The following is a 22698-nucleotide window of genomic DNA, read 5'->3' as shown; positions in this document are numbered from 1 at the left end:
TGTGAATCGTTTGTATCACAGTGATCTGTATTTGAACAATTTGTTCAGTTGTTCAATATTCATTAATGACGTAACATTTTATAAAACGTTCTCCTAACCCTAACCACTCTGGTTTCATGTGACGTTACACAAAAGGTTATGCATTTTGTTTGTTGACTAATTATTACAATATAAAAACTGTTAATGGTTAAAGCACCAATAATAAATCTGAAGGACATAGTAACCAACTTATGATAATAAAATATAACATCACAATTTTAAGGGAGAGGAGGGAGACATCACTATCACCAATAATTATTAATACAAAAACAGAATTACCCTCTGCTAAAGATAAGTTACCCAAAACATCACAAACTATGCAGGTTTAGCTCCTCCTCCTGTCAGTCTCTCTGAGTTTCAGTGTCATATTTAATGGGTCACACCTCCTCTCCTCCTACAGAATCAGTACTATCTCTTTCTAAGTCACAGGTCTCAACACACACTGACAACATGCTGGTGACTCTCTGTGCTCTCATCACTGCTCTAACATGTATGGAACCTCATTTATGCTTCAGATTAGTAGTTATTTGTTGGATTCATATGTGCTTGTGTTTCTCTTGACTCCATGTCTTCATGTTGTTTGCAGGTGTGAGTGGTGTGACGGTGCTGACACAGAAACCTCCTGTTTTATCAGTGAGGAAAGGAGAGACAGCCACCATGGACTGTAACCTGGGGACTGTTACTGGCAGTGCTGCTCGGTGGTATAAACAGATTTCAGGAGGAGTTCCTCAGTTTGTGCTGTATTTTTATCATAGCTCTAGTTCTCCAGGCTATGGCTCTGGGTTCTCTGCTCCAAAATTCACATCCACTCATCAGTCAAGATCAGATTATCGTTTGATCATCAACAATGTGGAGGAGGGAGACTCTGCAGTCTATTACTGTAAGACATGGGACAGCAATGATGCTGTATCACAGTGATTTACACTGTGACAAAAACCTCCCCACTGATACTTCTGCTTTTGATGCTCTTTTTTCACATGCTGACAAAAGACCCATTCAACAAACTCAGTGTAAACCCACCACCTTCAAATAATGTGTTTATTGTTTTTTTTTTGTTTTTTTTTAATGTTCTTCAATGAAAACTCACCAACTTTCGAGAGTGTTTTTATAAACACTGAATTACTCTTTTTGATACTGTTAAGGAATAAATATATAATCTTAATGCTGATTAGAATTTTTTATGAGAGGCCCAGACTTCAGTGTAAAACTAGGTTGCAGGCTGACAGGAACTGCATGCTTTGACAGAGAAAATAGGACCTGCACCCAGAAAGTGAAACTAAGTAGGGTGTTTGATCGAAACTTAAAGTGTGTGTGACGTAGAGAGCGAGTACATAAATAACCTGGCTTCCTGTTACTGCTGAGACTGGCTGCTGTGAGCAGGCGTTTCTGTGTGTGCTCAGTCTCCATATCCCGGGATATGTAAAATTAAAGATGACGGTTTGAGTTTGACCACTTTGGGCCGTGTGTCTTTCTTGGCCGTTCAAGAATACAAAGAACGGAATTTAATAATAAATTTTAGCAATCATCACTGAAAGTATATAAAATATCAAGGAATATGACGACCACCAACAACACAAGTTGTCACATATATGTACACAATGATGTACGTGTTTTAAATAACATCAATGTGATAAATGATTGTCTAAAATTCTGATAACTGTCACATTCTAGCTGCAGTAAATCGCATTAATCAACCTAAATAGATACTTAAATAGAAGTTCAAAAATATTCCATATGAAGTGAAAATGCAGCTAAATTAAATTTTATCTGTTGCTTCTCTTCTCACTACAATTCTTTTCGCATCTCAGCTGACTAGTAAAGGATGTTTACACCTCACACTGACAACATGCTGGGGACTGTCTGCTCTCTCATCACTTCTCTAAAGTGTAAGACGTTCTTCTCATCTGTTTCATAGCCCATCTTTTTGGAAAGACATTTCACACATGTTCTTTCTGTGTTTGTTGGCAGATGCTAATGCAGTGGTAGTGTTTATTCAGATACCTGCTGTCCACTCTAGGTAAAGAAGGTGTTCTCAGCTGCAACACAGAGAAATGGTTGAATTATGTTAGATGGTCTAAACATTAGTTGTTTTTTTTATTCATATAGCACATTTAATTACAACAGCAATGTTGACCAAAGTGCTGTGTAAAAATACAAAATAACTAGTACCAAATAACTTATAATATTAGTACCAAACACCAAATACCAAATAAATATCAAATAACTCTCTTACTGTATTAAAAGCCAATGAATACAAAAGTGTTTTAATATGAGATTTAAAAAGATTGACAGTAGGAGCCTGTCTGATGTGTAAGGGTAGATCAGGGGTAGGCAACTGCAGGACTCAAGTGTCAGTGTCCTGCAGGTTTTAGATGTGTCCATGATCCAATACGGCTGATTCAAATTGCTAAATTACCTCCTCAACATGTGTTGAAGTTCTCCAGAGGCCTGGTAATGAACTAATCATTTGATTCAAGTGTGTTGACCCAGGGTGATATCTAAAATCTGCAGGACACTGGCCCTCGAGGCTTGCAGTTGCCTACCCCTGGTGTAGTTTATATTACAGTTTAGGCGTTACAACCCCAAACACTCGATCGCCTCTGTGAACCAGCCTCGACCTTGGTATGTTTAAAAGCAAAAGATTATTTGATCAACAAGATCTAGAGGGCACACAAGGCTGTAAGAGGTCAGACAAATACCCCGGAGCCTGTCAATTCAGGGCTTTGTAAGTCAACAATAAAATTTTAAAATCAATTCTGAAGTGAACAGCGAGCCAGTGAAGATAGCAAGCACCGGAGAAATATGTTCACATCTATTGATTCGTGTCAGAAGACGAGATGCAGCAATTCTCAAAGTCAATGAGAAATGTCAATGTTGTTTTCCAATGAAGTTTTAATAAAGGTATTATTCCCTTTGTGCTTCTGGAGGCCTTGGTATAATTTTCCCATTTTTCTGATTTTATGCTTCAATTAGAATATATAGATTATGACGCTAATTAAGAAACAAATGAAGAAAAAAGGAAAAAATATGATGATGTAATAGGGTGAAAGGAGGAGACACAGCTCCTCCTCCTGTTAGTTGTATTAAATGGCTCCTCCAGCACCTTTTCTTCAAATCAGTTCTTCGTTCATGTCGACATCATGCTGGTGACTCTCTGTGCTCTCATCACTGCTCTAACATGTAACCACTTTGAATTATATTGCACACATATATACTAATGTCAGTGCGTTTCTCTTGAGTGCATGTCTTCTTGTTGTTTGCAGGTGTGAGTGGTGTGACGGTGGTGACACAGAAACCTCCTGTTTTATCAGTGAGGAAAGGAGAGACAGCCACCATGGACTGTAACCTGGGGACTGTTACTAATGAACCTGCTTGGTGGTATAAACAGATTCCAGGAGGAGTTCCTCAGTATGTAGTGAGGTTTCGTCATGACTGGAGTTCTCAATACTATGGCTCTGGATTCTCTTCCCCAAAATTCACATCTACTCATCAGTCAACAACAGATTATCGTTTGATCATCAAAAATGTGGAGGAGGGAGACTCTGCAGTCTATTACTGTAAGACATGGGACACCTCTGTTAAGGAGTACGCATCACAGTGATTTACACTGTGACAAAAACTTCCTCACTATTACTTCTGCTTTTTGGGTACTCAGTGCACCATATAAACAATTAGTTCTTAAACATTGCTCTTTTAAATGTATTCATTGTATTTCTTTATTTATTTCCACTTTCACTTTAAATAAACAAAGGACCAAAATATACACATATTATTCACTCATAAAACCTCACATCATCAGCTTTTAATATTATTGTGCTGTAAAACATGTTTGATGAAAAACATTCTCAACATATTAACTGGTTAATCTGATTTCAAGCCACAGTACGAAGAAAAATGAGACCACACAAATCTTCTTTATATTACAGTTCATTAATTTCACTAATTCATGCTTCACTAAAATTCAGTCAAAATAAAACAAGACTGCATCAAACTCAGATCAGATCAGGTAGGTGCAGAGAATTTTTATTTTGAATCAGCTTTAGTTCATCAGAAGCATGTTCATGAGGCAGAAAGAGAATGTAAACATATACAGATAAGTGAATTTCTCTGCTTTTTTTGGTTGTTGACAGAAGAAAACACAGGGCTTAAATACACAGGGAGTAACGAGGGGATAAGACACAGGAGGAGAGCACAGCTGGGAGCAATCACACAGGGACATGGAGGAAGCATACTGGAAATATTTACAAAGGATGCAAGAATATCAAAGTAAAAGACACAGGTTTGACACGAAAATCCAACTGACAGTGAAGACAGAGCGAACATGGGTCACAGAGACAAGGGTAACTAACACTCACAGGGAGACATGACTGACTGGGGAGACACAGGAGATGAACGAACACAGAGACAAGGGTGACTCGACATGAAACGATGAACACAGGAACAGCGCAGAGAAAACACGGCAGCAGAGACTAAACACAGGCTGAGATAAACACTAAGGGAGGGAGAACTAAGATCACTGAAAACTTAAAAGGAAACCAAAATCATGAACAACAGTAATCAAAGAATATTAATCCAAAACCTAAAACACAAATACTGACCCAGTACTGTGACAAATACACTGATTAAATCATTTATATTAGTTTTTGAAGACCAAATACAAAGGAGATTATATGAAATCATTGAGATTGAAACAATAATGCTTATAAAAAGGCAATATTCACGGTACACATCTTTCAGGATCAGTTTCACCACCTACTATCATCATGCTGGGGACCCTCTGTGCTCTCATCTCTGCTCTAAAGTGTAACATGTTCTTATTGATTTTAAAATTTGTATTTTGAGGTAAATCTTTCACTCATCTTTTTCTATGTTTATTGGCAGATGTTGATGCAGTGATAGTGTTGACCCAAACACCTGCTGTCCACACAGTTTCTCCAGGTCAACAAGCTGTTCTCAACTGCAACATAGAGAGATATGATGGGAATTATGTTAACTGGCATAAACAAGTTCCTGGAGGGGTTCCTCAGAAAGTTTTCACTATTCTGGCAGCTCACTTGAATTTGGAACAGGATTCTCCTCAGACAAATTCAACTCTAAATCCTCATCAAATATTGATTCCTAGTTCATAATTAAACAGGCAGAGACAGGAGACTCTGCAGTCTATTATTGTCAGACATGGGACAGCTCTGCTAACAGGGATTCACACTGTGACAAAAACCTCCTCACTGATACTTCCGCTTTTTGATGCTCTTTTACAACCTGATAAAAGACACCTCTAACAAACACACCTTCAAATAGTGTGTTATTTGTTTGTTCATTTTTTCTTTTAATATTTATCATTGAAATCATGAACAAAGCAAACAGGGGAAAATCCACGTTATTCAGCCAACATGTACTCATATGCAAAATCATATACAAAAAAGCAGATCTACATTGTATGCATGTAGGTATAAGTAATATAAATTTAGACACCAGACTCAACTTTTAAATAGTTATAAACATACATCCAGCAGCATTAAATGTAAGAAATGAAGAAAATGTGTGATGTGTGACGATAAGGACATTTGCATTTAAACTAAAACTGTTCAAGAAACTGCCTGTAATGATTCAAGTCTCTGATGGAGCTCCTCAGCATGTAGAGAGTTTCTCAATAAGGACAATGCACTTACTTTGTAACAGGATTCTCCTCAGACCGACTAAATTCGACATCATAATTAGACGTTGATTTAGAGTTAAAAGGAGGAGACTAAGCATTGTACTGCACTAAAACATAGACTCTATTGAGGGTGTAACCCACATAAAATGAGGGTAGCACTTTAAGGACTGATATGAAGAGAGATGGACAGCCTGCCCAACCAATCAGAATGCACAGGTCCCAGTATGCTTTGGCCAATGGGAAAGCAGCCTGCCGCTGCGTGTCCCACCCACCTGCTCTGTGTTCGCTGCTATGTGTGGAGGTAGTCGCGTGCTGGCAGGAGAAAAGAGAGACTGAAGCTTTTGAGCTGGAAAAAGTATTAGATATAAGTTGCAACCAACTGTGCTGCACATAAGTTCACTGGTTATCAGCTACCTTTCATGTTAAAAGTAGCCACAGTGAGTAAACAGGCGAATGCTGCAGTTTTCTGGCGACTTTAGAAAGTACCGCGTGGAGCTAAACAGTTAGCCTTCATTAGCTCTAGTTGTTATCAACTGCCTGAAAGTTCATCTCAATCTGCTTCCAGAAGTAAGGTAACAGTTGAAGCGCAACGTATGTTTATTTTCCTTCACGTCGTATTACTGTTATTAAAGAGAAAAACAACATGTCCTGTTACGTTATTTAGAGCCCCGCATTTTGCGACCGAGAGACACCATACCATTGTCTTCGGCCGTGATGCACTGACATCGGTGAGCACATGTTGTATGTCTCAGTTAGTTCACGTCTGTTTCACATTTTATCGTTGAGAAACTGAATTTATCTGAATTGATTAAAAACTGTTGCATATGCAATACCTTTACTTAGTTTGGTTATAAGTTGTAATGTTTTCATATTTTATTTGAAGAAGTGTTTTGCAATGTACAAATAAGAATATTGACAATATATTGCAGTAATGCGTAGTTTGTGTAAGAGAGATGTTTTATTTTTGCAAATTTGAGTATTTTAATTGCAAATTGATGTTGAATGTGATTTCAACAAAATCCTAAGTTGTGAATTATAGCTAGAACAGTATAATTAATATTTGAATTGCTCTTCTGACCCTGTCTGTTGACAGGTCAGGTTTTTTTTTGTATGCTGAATTGTTCCTGAGGTGGATTCCTCCAGTGAAATAGATGGCGAGCCTTCCCACCTGGACTTAGGCTACGTTCACACTGCAGGCGAAAGCGCATCAAATCCGATTTTTTCGACCCTATGCGACCCATATCCGATCACGGTATGACAGTGTGAACGGCACAAATCCGATATTTTCAAATCCGATCTGGGTCACTTTCGTATGTGGTCCTGAATCCGATACGTATCCGATGTTTTAGAAAGCGACTGCTGTGTGAACGGTCAGGTCGCATTAAATCCGTCTTTTACGTCACTGACACGAGACAGACGCCAATTATCAGCGCCAGAGAAGACAAACCAAAAAAGCATGGCGGCGGAAACTGGAGACGGAGCGAGTCAATGGACCGAAACTGAGGTTGCGGAATTGATTAGCATATGGGGAGACAATTCTATCCAAGCTAAACTTGAAGGGTCATATCGTAACCGGGCTGTGTTCGAGTGTATTGCCAAAGAAATGATTGAACGAGGGCACAGGCGAACATGGCTACAGTGTCAGAGGAAAATCAAGAGCCTCAGAGCCAAGTTTAAAGAAGCTAAAGATATAAACAAACGAAGCGGACGTGGTCGAGTCACCTGCCCGTTTTATGATGAGCTTGACCGTATTTTGGGGGACAAACCCAGCTGTCAGCCAATAGAGCTGATCGATAGCTCCACTGAAACAGCTGAAGAGGAGCCTGAAAGTCCAGGGGCTAGCGCCAGTCCAGCTTCCAGCCTCAACAGTGAAAAAGGTAGGCTAACTTGTACCTTGTTGTAGTCATGTGTGGAGAATAAAACTGAGTACAAGTAACGTTACATTAAACGTAGGGCTGTTCGATATAACGATATATATCGGATGACGATTTAAAAACGTCTATCGTTGCATTTTACGCTATCGTTTGTTTCGTGGTGTCGCAATATTTTTTCATTATTTTGATGGTCACTGTAGTGGCTATATTAATTTCCTAAAGTTCTCTCTTTCTCTTATATTTAATATAACCACACTACAGACAGACAAGCGCTTGTTTTTATGCGTTGTAGTTAGCAACGACGGTAAAACCACCGCTTGTTTATTTTCCACATAAACCTTTCACAATAAAGCTCAAGATCCTGTTGAGACTTTTCAAAATAAACTGAATCACGTGAAAGATGCAGAGTATTTACGGATGAGAAGCAAAACAAGAGCCGCCAGGTGCTAAAAAATAAACCTTAGACTCAAACGTTAGAACAGGCTTTTCCCCGCAGCACGCTGTGTAATAAATACTCACAAAGAAAACGGCAGCCTTACAACCTATGTCTAAAAATGTATAGTTTCATGCATCAGTTAAAACACTGGACTCCAGGTACGCGACGCCCAGCTGGAAACACTTCACGCAAGTCGAGCTGCCCGAGATTCACAAAATTTACAGAAAATGTTACATTTTTGTGATTTATATCGTTATCGGACGATAGATGTCTTAATATCGGGATATGAGATTTTGATCATATCGCACAGCCCTAATTAAACGTACTGTATAACACATGTCTAAACACATAACAGAACTGAATAAATTACTGAACAAAAATTGAAAACATTCTATAAGACAGAAATAGCGTAATTCTAAATGAAGGCTGAACTACATCAGCTATAACCATGTACATAACTTTTTAATAGGTTGTATGATTGTATTTTCGAAAAGATACTCCTGTGTCACTGACATTTGATTCTGCATCAGACGAAAGTTCTTCATCTGCAGTGAGTGCAGATAATTCCATAAAGAAGAATGCACAAACCCGAAGTAAGTAACCCATATATTAAATAAAGAACATTGTTGTTGCAAACTTTTCATCATCCCATTAGAATAAAAACGTTTTTTCAAAGTAAAGTGTCATGTTGAGACCTCACAAGGCAAACTAATGAGTTAAATTTTACTCTAGATGCCTAAGCATGGATAAAGCACACATATCTTTTAATTAATACTACTCATTTTGTTAGTGAGAGGGGTGAGATTGTAATGTAAGACATACTGTAGATTGTACAATGTTTTCTAAATAAAAACCATGATTTGACTCAAATGATCAAATACCCCACAGTCTAAATTTCTGACCTGTACTGTTATGGTGATGTTCTAATTTCTCCAAGGTGTGTACCAGAACTACATATGGAAATTCCCTCTATCCTTCAAACATAAAAATTATCCTTTGGTTGAAGTAACACAAACAACTATTCTCTTTACAGATACATCTGCCAAGAGCAGGAAGAGAAAGTCAAAGATAGTCAACTTTGGAAATATTTGCGGACAAGATTACAAGCGCCTTGAAGAATGATGAGTCGGAGCTTCTGTTGAAGATGCAAGCAGCTCAGCATGAGGACGATCTTAAAGTGCTCTCCATGTTGACCCAGCTCATCACACGCGAACAACCACCTTTCTACCAGCAGGCAGTACAGGCTCCACATCTTTACTGCCCAACACAGTCTTCACTCATCCATTCTACTCCATACCCCATGGCTTCAACTCAGTCTCCACCATTTGAGATGTCCAATCAGTCTCTGTCTTTCCAACAAGATTTAGCTCAACCTCTTCCTTTTGGTAATGCCCTTCCACCATCTCACAATCTGGGTCAGCCCTTTAGACCAGAACGACCAAACCCTCGAGACCAGGCTCAGCATGCATCCTTTAACCAGGCCTTTACGTCATCCTACCCTCCTCCAGATGAACAGGATTAAACTACTTTAAGGCATTAGTTTAAATGTTATAAAAAGCAAGTTTTGCACATGGTTCACTTAATGTATTTTAAATGGATACTCCAAAAATATTTCAGTTAATGTTATGTTAATATTGTTTTGGAGGGGCTTTACCTTCAATGCAAAATGTTGGTTATTTATCGTTGCATCCAAAAATGCTTTATATTTGTTGTTAGAGATTTTCAGTACTGCTGAAGGACAGTGGGTCTTTCAGATTTAATTTGTGCTTTTCATATGCAAACTTATATGTTTTGAGACAAACAACATTGCAATTTCAGTACACAGAGGAAGAAGTGTACATGTTACACACGTCAAAATAAATATTTTCCATAAAAAAATAACTTTGAATGCTTTACTTTAAATTTTGTGAATGCATCACTTAAACATCAAACTCAAATTTATTGACAGTGAGATGAAACCATGGCTTTTGTGCCCTAACGTTGACTATGAAAAAATTGGGTCAGCACCTCTCTGATTCTTATTGACTGAACATCTGGTAAGATGCCTCCTTCGGTACCTCTAGAATCACGCAAATCAGCGTTATCAGTTTCATTGTAGGCTTCACCATGTTTTTCACACACATTGTGGAGTGTGCAGCATGCAGCTATTATTGTGGGAACAGTGTGGATGTCCACATCAAGACGTTTCCCAAGGCACCTCCACCGACCCTTAAGTCGGCCAAATGCACACTCCACTGTCATCCTGGCTCTACTGTGTCTCTGGTTGAAGTATTGTTGTTCTTCAGTTAGGGTTCCTGTATCTGCGTATCCCTTCAGCAGCCAGCTTCGCAGGGGATATGCAGGGTCACCGAGCAGCATGACTGGAACTTCAACACCCATGATTTCTTCTGTAACCTAAGATTATGTGAATACAAGGTGACACACATGAACAAGGAAGAATGGTAAAATAATTTTAATTACAATTCACTGTGTTCAAAGATACTGACTGGTGGAAATAGCTCCCCTCTCTCTGCCATTGTGTATATCTCAGAATTTTTGAGAACCCTGGCATCGTGAACGCTTCCTGGCCATCCAGTGTAGATGTTAGTGAAACTGTTGGGAAGACAACGTTGGAGAAACATGAACATTTTATTTCTACTGTAAATCTGCAGATTCTGACAGAAATCTGCAAGTATACTTTGAAGCACTGCTCTTCTCTAAAACAGCAATGAGGATAATTATCAGGACATATGTAAACAGCAAAATAAATTCATAACTTAAGGCAAAATTGCGAAATGTAAAGTCCAAAAAAAGTCTTTATATTACGGGCCATCAGTCAAACAATACTTTTTGGTCTGGGTATGGGTGCCAGAAAATGCAATATATTTTAATAAAATATATGAAATCTGTGAGGTGGGTAGTATAAGTTTTACCTTTTAAGAGTAGTTTTACTTGTAAAAGTAACAGTTCACTACTACATTGAGCAACAGTTGATTACTTATGACAATTTATAAAGGATCACTCATTTATTTAATAGTAATCATTTAAAAATATGTTACATAAAAAAAAACAAGTGAGTTTAAATGCATAGGGAAACCGATTACTGGAAGCAGGAATGATGTGGGTAATTAGGAGAAAACAGAGAGACTGAAGGAAAACAACACAAAATGTTCATCACACTTATGATCAAACAGCTACTTGCATAATTCTTTAGCCGACTACTTTTTGTCCAGCTCTGTATATACGTTTGAGCCATTCAAATGCATGTTTATTTCCTTTCAATTTTTCATAATTAGTAGATCATAGTATGCTTACCAGAATTGATGGTCGACGATGCCCTGAAGGATGACAGAGTGCCAGCCTTTGCGGTTAAAATAATCACAGTGATTGTCCTCAGGAGCAGTGATGGGAATGTGACTCCCATCTATTGCTCCGGCACACTGTGGGAACCCCCATCGCTGTCTGAAGCCTTCAATAACTTGTATCAGGTCATCTCCTCGAGGCCATTTAATGTACTCAGGCATGAGGACATAGCGGACTGCAAAGCAAAATTCATGGACGATGGAACAAACTGGATTTGGCAACTCCGAACAGGTTTGACATGGTCCGATAACATGCGCCTGTTGCCAGCCAATACAGCCCGATTCCAACGCGCTTGCTCACAGGTATGGATTGGCAGAGATGAGTATCCTGTCTAAGCATTCTTGTTGAAAGGAGCTGACAGAGATATTCAAATGTTTGTCTTGACATCCTGAAATTGTGGATGAACTCCGTGTCAGTGAAGCCTCTCACATCCCAATCCCACCACTCCTGGTTCCGACTCCGTGTCCACATATACCTCTGCACAGAGGTAGCAGCCACTGCTCCAAACAAGGCCATTGTTAAAGCACGGACTCTCTTTTTTCTCAGCGTCCTCCTTTCTCTGATTAATTTGTCAAGATTCTGTCGGTTACGACATTGCATAAATTGACAAACTGCTGCAACAACACCTACTCGCTCTGTAGCCGCCATTTTTACTTCCGTAGACAGAGCGTGTTGTGCTTCTTTTGGGCATGCGGGTCGCTTTGAGGGCCGTGAACCGTTCACACTGCAGCATGTTTGCTGTTGCATTTTATGTGTAGTGTGAACAAGCAGACAAAAAAATCGGATTTGATCAAAAAATCGGAATTGAGCATTAAGACCTGCAGTGTGAACGTAGCCTTAGAGAGACTGAGATTTGCTTCTTTTCCACTTGATGATCTGCTGCACCTTGCAGTGTGGTAGGACTGTATCACTCACACTTTCACACATAGCTGGTTATACATGAGACCACTGACTGACATTCTCTCACCCCTATTTTCTTTCACACAATGGGAATTTTTTGGACTTTACCCCTTGGACATTTTTTATTTGGGACTTTAAATAATAAGCTGTTGTGTAGAACATTCTCCACATGTGAAGAGAGTGTGAGATTTTCATTTGAATGTACATTGGATTTGTGTAATCTGTTTCTATATGAGTTAAGGAGTCAGATTACTAGGGTGCACCCGAGCATTGAAACCCGAACATTGAAACCTGAACATTGAAAACCAAAAGTAACACTTGGCCAAGTCATTGTTTTAGTAGTTTGTGTTTTACTTTTCTTTCTTTTTGTAAGTTTCCTTTCTACCATTGTAAAGTGTCTTTAACCTGTGCTTGTCAACCTTATGGTTTATTTCACTAAAGTTGGCTGGTTCTTTTGAGTTACATTCATGTCTCTCTGTCTCATTTAAACACACCCCTGTCCTCCTGTAGGCGAACCTATTGGCCCATTTATATATTCTTTTCAACAATTCCCCTTACTGTGTTACAAGTAGAACATAAGACAATCATGAATACTGAGACAAAAAACAAACAAAACACAACTGAGTGACACTACAGCTTTTATGAATTCCGAATAGTTAACATTTCCAACCATTAATTGTAGAACAAAACATGTGAATACAAAAATGAATTTGAGTGTCTAAAACTAAAATGTTTTAGTAAATGCAAATTAGTCAGTCCTCTAATCGTTGTGTTTAACTCTGAAGATGTGGATGAACGATGCTGGTATTTGTTTTTGTGAATCAGGGGAACTATATGAAAACGCCTGTATCACAGTGATTTCATTTGTGAGAAATACCACAAAATACCATGTGGCTCAAGTTTGCAACAAAAAAAGGAGCCCACACAGTCCTAGTACTAAAATTATTCTCTTTTTTTGAACTCTTTATTCAGTTGTTCAATATTCATAAATGGCGTAACATTTTATCAAATGTTCTCCTAACCCTAAACACTCCGGTTTCATGTGAATTTCCAGAGAAGTTCATACATTTCAAGGTTGTTGATTATGTAATTATAGCAGGTAACTGTAGGGGATAGCGGGATTCTGATGGGTTTTTTTTGTCCAAACATAAAAACTGGTAATGGTAAAAGCATCAGTAATAAACCTGAAGGACATAGCAACCATCCTTCCATACATACATCTTCTTCCACTTGTCCGAGGCTGGGTCACGGGGGCAGCAGCTTAAGCAGAAGACCCCCGACCTCCTCCATCTTCTCTGGAGGAACATCAAGGTGTTCTGAGGCGAGCCGAGAGATATGTATATCCTGGGTCTGCCCCGGGGAATCCTCCCAGTCAGACATGCCTGGAACACCCCACCCAGGAGACATAGCAAATAATTTATCATAATAAAATGCAGTAGCACAATTTTAAGGGAGAAGAGGGAGACATCACAATTAGCAATATTTATTAATAGAACAATAGAATTACCCTCCACTGAACATAAATTACCCAAACATCGCAAACTATGCAGATTTAGCTCCTCCTCCTGTCAGTCTCTCTGAGTTTCTGTCACATATTTAATGGTTCACACCTCGTCTCCTCCTACAGAAGCAGTGCAATCTCTTTCCAAGTCACAGGTCTCAACACACACTGACAACATGCTGGTGACTCTCTGTGCTCTCATCACTGCTCTAACATGTATGGAACCTCATTTATACTTCAGATTAGTAGTTATTTGTTGGATTCATATGTGCTTGTGTTTCTCTTGACTCCATGTCTTCTTGTTGTTTGCAGGTGTGAGTGGTGTGACAGTGGTAACACAGAAACCTCCTGTTCTATCAGTGAGGAAAGGAGAGACAGCCACCATGGACTGTAACCTGGGGACTGTTGATAACACTGTCTATTGGTATAAACAGATTCCAGGAGGAGTTCCTCAGCATGTAGTGAGGTTTTATCATGGCTGGGGTTCTCCAAATTATGGCTCTGGGTTCTCTGCTCCAAAATTCACATCCACTCATCAGTCAACAACAGATTATCGTTTGATCATCAAAAATGTGGAGGAGGGAGACTCTGCAGTCTATTACTGTAAGACATGGGACAGCTCTAACTCTGCTCTATCACAGTGATTTACACTGTGACAAAAACCTCCCCACTGATACTTCTGCTTTTTGATGCTTTTTTTTTCCACATGCTGACAATAGACCCATTCAACAAACTCAGTTTAAACCCACCACCTTCAAATAGTGTGTTTGTTGTTATTTTTTATTTTTTATTTTATTGTTCATCAATGAAAACTCAACAACTTCAGACAGTCTGCTAATAAATACTGAATTACTTGTTTTGATATATTTTTACATTCATCACTGAAAGTATAAAATATCGAGGAGTATGACCACCAACAACACAAATTGCCATATATATGTACACAATTATGTGCATTTTAAATTATGTGCATCTAACACAATTAAACCTATTATGTGTGCGTGTTTTTAAATAACAGCAATTTGACAAACGGTTTCCTAAAACTATGATAACTGTCACATTCTAGCTGCAGTAAATGACATTAATCAACCTAAATGTATAGTGATAAAGTTGCATAATGAGGTTTAAAAATGTTTCATATGAACTAAAAAAAGCAGCTAAATTGCATCTTATCTGTTGCTTCTCTTATCACAACAATCGTTTTCACATCTCAGCTGAATAGTAAAGGATGTTTACACCTCACACTGACAACATGCTGGGGACTGTCTGCTTTCTCATCACTTCTCTAAAGTGTAAGACGTTCTTCTCATCTGTTTCAAGGCCCATCTTTTTGGAGAAAGACATTTCACACATGTTCTTTCTGTATTTGTTGGCACATGTTAATACAGCGGTAGTGTTTATCTAGATACCTGCTGTCCACAAGGTTTCTCCAGTTCAAGAAGTTTTTCTCAGCTGCAACATGGTTCAATTATGTTAGATGGTCTAAACCATTTCCTGGAGGGGTTCCTCAGTTTTCATTCTGGCAGCTCACTTGGCTTTGGAACAGGTTCTCTGTCCCCAGAGGTGGGAAGTAACCAAGTACAAATACTTACTGAACTTAAGTACAAAGTTTTCAACAAGCTGTTCTCAACTGCAACATTCAGAGAGATAATAGGAATTCTGTTAGCTGTATAAATAAGTTCCTGGAGAAGATCATCTGTATGGTCCAAGATTTCTCCATTCTGACAGCTCGAAAGCTTTGAAACAAGATTCTCCTCAGAACGATTTAACTCTACGTCCTCATCAAACATTAATTATCATTTAACTATCAAGTTCGCAGAAATAGAAGACACTGTACATATCACAGTTGTTCACAATGTGTTACAAACCTCTTGAGCAGTACATATGCTTCCTTAGACTCATTCACTTGAGTAGAGTCCAATCAAGAAAATGCAGAGTAACATACAACCTCCAGATAATGTCTTATTAAACATTGGATTGCTCATTTTTTAAAATGCTCAAATACAACATTAAAGAAGCTGAAAGCTTTTATGTCAGCTGGTACAAACAGGTTCCTGGTTCTTCTTCTCAGTTCTAAGATTTTATCATTCTCACAGCTCAACTGCCTTTTCAGCAGCATCCTCAGGCAGATTAACATCTAAATCCTGACCAAACTTTGATTTCAAGTCTATTATCAATCATCAATCAATCATCACTGATCAATCAATCAGTGAGTTTCTGTCAGACATTGGAAGACTCTCCCAATAAATCTGGTTCATAGCGAAGCAGACTGTGGCCAAAATCTTATTGAGAGACAGTATAGCCTTGATTAATACTGACCAATAATGAGGACTTTATTAAATCTTACACAAAACAAGTGACATGAAGGAATAAACATGACTACACACAGAGAGAGACACAGTTATAAAATACAAACATTGATGAAGTGAATGAGATGTTGACAGTGAAAGTTGGTGTCTACAGGATGTTTCAGTTCCTCTCCCCTCATCAGTGACAGTCAGGAGGTTTTTGTACAGCCATGTATACAAACTGAATCACTGTGGTATTCGGACAAGGCACCAAGCTGATTGTGACAAGTAAGTGCTTTTTAACTGATTATAAAAGAAGGGAGATATTGCAAAAACCTGCTGATGACTACTTAATTCAATATGTTTCTTGTTCAGCATCATTTTTTATGATTTTGTACAATCTGAAATAGTTTCAGGTTGTCTCATATACAGGAGACATGAATTACTTATGTTTAAAAAATGTGAAATGGTGTCAAACCAGTTTTCTGAAAATGGTGTGAAATATGTTGTTGTTCACTCTTATTATTCCCATAATGTTTTAATTTATATTTAGGTTAATTTGAAAAACATACACAGGCATCATTTTGCTTTCTTCAATAGCAGTTAACAGTGTTACTGAAGTTAAAAATTACTTTGAAGTGATTAGAACCTGGCTGTACACTTTTTTTTTGACGTGAAAGAAAATTACCCACATTAGCTGACATGTTATGCTGAAACCTGTAGAATTAAATCAAAGACATCTTACATTGTAAGTTAAACAGTAACTAATCATATTTTATTTGGTAAAAATATAAAAAGAAATTCAAACAATATGTTGGATCCATATATTTTGACATTGTACATTAGTTTTGTTTTCTTCTAACTTCATATCAAATGTTATGTTTATTTCATATTGACTCTTCTTGATTTCTTCTGGTTTTATGACTTAATTTCCAATTTCCTTCTTTCTTTTATTTATCTTTTTTTGTTCTCTGAATGTCCTTCATGTATTTTCAGGTTCCAGCCTCCCTCCTCCTGTCCTGACAGTCTTCCCTCCATCCAGTGCTGAGCTCCAGTCCAACACAGCTTCTCTGGTCTGTCTGTCCAGTCAGTCTGTGCCTTTTGCAGATGTGAGCTGGTTGGCTGGTGGGAGTCCAGTGAGCAGTGAGATCTCTACCAGCACTGCTGTTCAGAGACCAGACCAGACTTACCAAATCAGCAGCTCTCTGACCATCCAGACATCAGACTGGAACATGGATAAGGTTTATACATGTAAAGTGTCTTTGGGCTCACAGACTTCAGAGAAAACCATCAAGAAGTCAGATTGTTCCACTGAATAGTCGAGGACCAGAATTTGCATTTAAAATCTGCTTCTTTACTGCTTTACTGCTGTTTGCTCATTACAGTCTTTACATGTTAGAAATCTGAATAATGCAAAAGGTTTAAGTCATGTATTCATTTGCTGGTTTTTAACAAGTAATTTCAGGAATTCATATTTTGCATTAAATTAATAAAAGCATTGGTTTAAAAATGTGTTTTCTTGTGAGTAAATGGGAAATTGAGTCACTGTTTTGCACTAACATAAATTTAAGGTGATTAAAACTAACAGTTACATTTTAGAGAGAAGCACACCGAGGGAAAAAAAACCCACCCATAAGCACATTTTCAATTGTGTTGCTCCCATAGTTTAAACATAAGTATATTCTGACATACAGACAAAGTAATATTTGAACACTAGAGAGCATCATTTAATAATTCTTCATGAGTAACAGAGAGGGTAAGTGTCACTGGTTTAAAATGTTGGTTGTAGATTTGCAAATGAATCTTCACTCTCGGTTAGTGAAGCATCACCTCTCTGTTTTTCTGTTTCTTTGTGTCCAGGATGCACCTGCAGGTCTTAGTAACTCAAGTAAATGGCAAATAAGCTCCCTGTAAAATAAAATGGACCTGCTGTTTACTGGAAATGTTTCAGTTCATATCATTTGATCATTCAGAGACAGCTGAGTATGGTACCTACAGTGCCTAAACCTAACTTACTTACTGTTAAAGAACACTAAATGAAGTCCAGTTATGAAACTAAACCTTTTTGCATATTTCTGTTGTCATTCGTTGTTTTGCATTGAACATTAAAACCATTACATTTAACCAGTAGGTAATATCTAACAAGAACAGAAGTTGAATGAAAAACACAAAACACTATGCAGAAGACCCAGGACCATAACACATGATGTTACGGTTCTGGGTCTGTTGGACCCAGTATCTTGAGTTTATTATGCTTTGGTTTATTTTGCATCTGGGATTGTTTTATTGTTCTCTTGTTGTGGTGATGATTATGATGATGTCTGTTATTTGAGTTCCATGTTTCTGTTTATTGATATTTAGGATTTGTGTTCTCATGTTTTGGTGTGGGTCATTTTCCGTCTGTTTCTCAGTGTCAGGTCTGCGTCTTGGTGTAGTGTTCTTGTTTCCTGTTTTATTGTGAAGGTCTGCGTCTCATGTGAGTGTGTTCAGTTTTACCTCTGTCTCGTCTTGTTAATTACTCCCAGCTGTGTCCACCACCTGTGTGTATTTAAGTCACGTCTTTAGTCATTGTTGTTGCTGGTCCGTCTGCGTATCCACCCTGTTTCATTCTGTGTGTTTCCCTGCCGTCAACCATCATTCCGTCTTCTGCTCGCTGTTATTCGTGTTCAGGTTTGTGCTCTTGTTCAGGCTCCGTAGTTTAGTTAACCCAGTATAGTTCAGTTCTCCGTTTGCTGTTTTGTCCATTTCTTTTGTGTTTAATAAACCACCCTCTCACCTGTACAAGTGCCTGCGTTTGGATCCTCCTTTAATTTCCACACGGCTCCTCTCACTCGCCGTGACAGTACGGACCAGCCAGATATGGATCCAGCGGCATTCACCCCACCCACGGAGCTTCGAAAGCTCATAACGGACTCAGCTACCAAGTTAATCAACCTGTGGCTAAAGCATGAGGGAGAAGCGTTTCTCTATGCTGTGGAGGACAAGCTACAACAGCTTATCTCCGATTATCCCTGGCTACTGGACTCACTCCACCCGCTCGTTCAAAACTTCATTCTCCACGAACTACACCTTCACCCCCCCGCCGTCACTGCTCGCCCGCTCGCTTCCACGGAGGACGTGCCGTCCGTACCGCCGGATGAGGAGTTTCCCGGCCTGTCGGAGCCGTCTCCACGGAGGAAGCGACGTTCACGCCGTCGGCGCGGCACCCCACAGCCGGAATTCACAATGTCAGAGCAGCCGGCTGTGGTGAGTGAAAGGGACGCTTTTGTTGACTCTGTTGCTTCTGTGACTGTGGTTTCTGGGGCTGTTTTTTGTGTTTCTACTGAGAATAACCATGATTTCCCCGTCTTGCCCATGCTCGGAGCTTCTAAGACTGCCTGTTCTGAATCCTCGTTCCAAGTTTATGACCGTGTCCGCTCCTTTATCCCGTCCTCACTTCCATCCCAGTCAAATGCCAGGCCTGTAATGCTGCCCTCAGTTCAGTCAGCAGCCACGCCGCCCTCAGTTCAGTCAGCAGCCACGCCGCCCTCAGTTCAGTCAGCAGCCACGCCGCCCTCAGTTCAGTCAGCAGCCACGCCGCCCTCAGTTCAGTCAGCAGCCACGCCGCCCTCAGTTCAGTCAGCAGCCACGCCGCCCTCAGTTACCACCAGTTCAGCAGCCTACCCACCCGCTCATTCAGTCACCATCCTCACCGTCTGATTCCAAGCAGGGAACACACCTCACCATTACATCTGCTGGTTCTCTTAAGCTGGCCACCTCAGAGACGGTTACTCCCTCTAGGGCCTCCCCAGAGGCTGGGTGTCGCTCACCAGCTGACTCTGGACCCCTAGAGGTCAAGACGCCAGCGCCAGCAGTTTCACTGGGGAACTCACCAGAGCAGTCTCGGCTCTCAGCGCCCCCTGAGAGCTCAAGTGAGTTCACCCGTCCGCCTCCGTCCTCTGCTGAGCGTGTTGGGGAACACATTCAGCCCTCTGAGGTCTGCATCCCACTGTTGCTGCCTGAGTCTAGCCACTGTGCTGCTCAGTTCCAACCAGTGTCCACACCGGCAGAGGTCTGCGTACCTGCTGCCTCAGTGTCTGTTTCCACTGGAGGGCCCGAGGAGCCCGTCCAGTCTCAAGCCACGTTAGCTGGGGGTTCGGAGGAGCCCAGCCAGCTTCAAGTGTCGTCAGCTGGGGGTTCGGAGGAGCCCAGCCAGCTTCAAGTGTCGTCAGCTGGGGGTTCGGAGGAGCCCAGCCAGCTTCAAGTGTCGTCAGCTGGGGGTTCGGAGGAGCCCAGCCAGCCTCAAGTCACGTCGGCTGGAGGGCCCGAGTCGCCCGTCCGGCCTCGGGTCACGTCGGCTGGAGGGCCCGAGTCGCCCGTCCGGCCTCGGGTCACGTCGGCTGGAGGGCCCGAGTCGCCCGTCCGGCCTCGGGTCACGTCGGCTGGAGGGCCCGAGTCGCCCGTCCGGCCTCGGGTCACGTCGGCTGGAGGGCCCGAGTCGCCCGTCCGGCCTCGGGTCACGTCGGCTGGAGGGCCCGAGTCGCCCGTCCGGCCTCGGGTCACGTCGGCTGGAGGGCCCGAGTCGCCCGTCCGGCCTCGGGTCACGTCGGCTGGAGGGCCCGAGTCGCCCGTCCGGCCTCGGGTCACGTCGGCTGGAGGGCCCGAGTCGCCCGTCCGGCCTCGGGTCTTGTCTGCTGGGGGGCCCGAGGAGCCCGTCCGGCCCCGGGTTTTGTCTGCTGGGGGGCCCGAGGAGCCCGTCCGGCCCCGGGTTTTGTCTGCTGGGGGGCCCGAGGAGCCCGTCCGGCCCCGGGTTTTGTCTGCTGGGGGGCCCGAGGAGCCCGTCCGGCCCCGGGTTTTGTCTGCTGGGGGGCCCGAGGAGCCCGTCCAGCCCCATGACTCGTCAGCTGGAGGGCCCGAGGAGCCCGTCCAGCCAGCCGCCGCCTCATCCACGCCTGCAGCCGCCGCCTCATCCACGCCTGCAGCCGCCGCCTCATCCACGCCTGCAGCCGCCGCCTCATCCACGCCTGCAGCCGCCCCGCTGCCGTCAGGTTCCGCAGCCGTTCCGCCTTCGCCTGGTCCAGCTTCTGGCCCGGCCTCTGTGTCTTCGTCCACGCCTGGCCCTGCCTCTGTGTCTTCGTCCACGCCTGGCCCTGCCTCTGTGTCTTCGTCCACGCCTGGCCCTGCCTCTGTGTCTTCGTCCACGCCTGGCCCTGCCTCTGTGTCTTCGTCCACGCCTGGCCCTGCCTCTGTGTCTTCGTCCACGCCTGGCCCTGCGGTTGCCAAGCCGTCATGGGACCCGACCCGTCCTGTTCCACCTCACCTCTGCCGGCCGCTTTCCAGGCCTCTAATTGGGCGTCATGGCCGGCCTCCTGCGAGGGATCGCCGCCGCTGCCGTGTGCACGGTCGGCCTCCAGAACTGTTTGCCCGTCGTCGCCGCCGCTGCCTTCCGCGTGGCCGGCCTCCGGAACTGTTTGCCCGTCGTCGCCGCCGCTGCCTTCCGCGTGGCCGGCCTCCGGAACTGTTTGCCCGTCGTCGCCGCCGCTGCCGTGCGCACGGTCGGCCTCCGGAACTGTTTGCCCGTCGTCGCCGCCGCTGCCGTGCGCACGGTCGGCCTCCGGAACTGTTTGCCCGTCGCCGCCGCTGCCGTGCGCACGGTCGGCCTCCGGAACTGTTTGCCCGTCGCCGCCGCTGCCGTGTGCACGGTCGGCCCCCTGAACTGTTTTGGTCCTTGTGTTGTCGACCTCTGGGTCGACCCCCAGACGTTACTGTGGACTCATGAATAGTCTTGTTTTGTGTTGACCTGTGTTCTTGTGGTTTTTTTTTGGTTTGATCTGGACTCTTGTGCTCCTTGTTTTTTTTTTTTTTTTTTTTTTTTTTTTGTTTCGGACCCTCCATCCTGGACCCCCTCCACCCGCCCTGGTTTGGTGCTCTTGTTTCGTTCGGGGTTTTTTTTTTGTTTGTTTTTTTGTTTAGGGCTGTCGGGAGCCAGCCCTTAGAGGGGGGGGTACTGTTACGGTTCTAGGTGTGTTGGACCCAGTATCTTGAGTTTATTATGCTTTGGTTTATTTTGCATCTGGGATTGTTTTATTGTTCTCTTGTTGTGGTGATGATTATGATGATGTCTGTTATTTGAGTTCCATGTTTCTGTTTATTGATATTTAGGATTTGTGTTCTCATGTTTTGGTGTGGGTCATTTTCCGTCTGTTTCTCAGTGTCAGGTCTGCGTCTTGGTGTAGTGTTCTTGTTTCCTGTTTTATTGTGAAGGTCTGCGTCTCATGTGAGTGTGTTCAGTTTTACCTCTGTCTCGTCTTGTTAATTACTCCCAGCTGTGTCCACCACCTGTGTGTATTTAAGTCACGTCTTTAGTCATTGTTGTTGCTGGTCCGTCTGCGTATCCACCCTGTTTCATTCTGTGTGTTTCCCTGCCGTCAACCATCATTCCGTCTTCTGCTCGCTGTTATTCGTGTTCAGGTTTGTGCTCTTGTTCAGGCTCCGTAGTTTAGTTAACCCAGTATAGTTCAGTTCTCCGTTTGCTGTTTTGTCCATTTCTTTTGTGTTTAATAAACCACCCTCTCACCTGTACAAGTGCCTGCGTTTGGATCCTCCTTTAATTTCCACACGGCTCCTCTCACTCGCCGTGACACATGAAGGCAATCCATTTCTTCCACTTCTGTGAAAAGGCA

At 42.1% G+C, this 22698-nt stretch overlaps 1 protein-coding gene across 2 annotated transcripts; it reads left to right on the top strand.

Moving 5' to 3' along the window:
- Positions 1-628: 628 nt before the first annotated feature.
- Positions 629-17483, top strand: LOC134625461 (immunoglobulin lambda-1 light chain-like). 2 transcript variants are annotated; one of them, XM_063470680.1, is made up of 4 exons: positions 3180-3219; positions 3303-3632; positions 16295-16324; positions 17033-17483. In XM_063470680.1, the coding sequence occupies exons 1-4, from the start codon at positions 3180-3182 to the stop codon at positions 17353-17355; spliced, it is 723 nt and encodes a 240-aa protein (XP_063326750.1). In that variant the 3' UTR covers positions 17356-17483. The 2 variants fall into 2 exon arrangements, with proteins under 2 accessions (XP_063326752.1, XP_063326750.1); XM_063470682.1 differs by lacking the exons at positions 3180-3219; positions 3303-3632 and adding an exon at positions 629-949.
- The last annotated feature ends 5215 nt before the right edge of the window (positions 17484-22698 follow it).

This window comes from Pelmatolapia mariae, linkage group LG4, assembly GCF_036321145.2.
Source record: "Pelmatolapia mariae isolate MD_Pm_ZW linkage group LG4, Pm_UMD_F_2, whole genome shotgun sequence".
NCBI classification, from domain to species: Eukaryota; Metazoa; Chordata; class Actinopteri; order Cichliformes; family Cichlidae; genus Pelmatolapia; species Pelmatolapia mariae.
The sequence above is the reverse complement of the archived record's forward strand: the minus strand, read 5'-3'. Positions and strand labels throughout refer to the sequence as shown.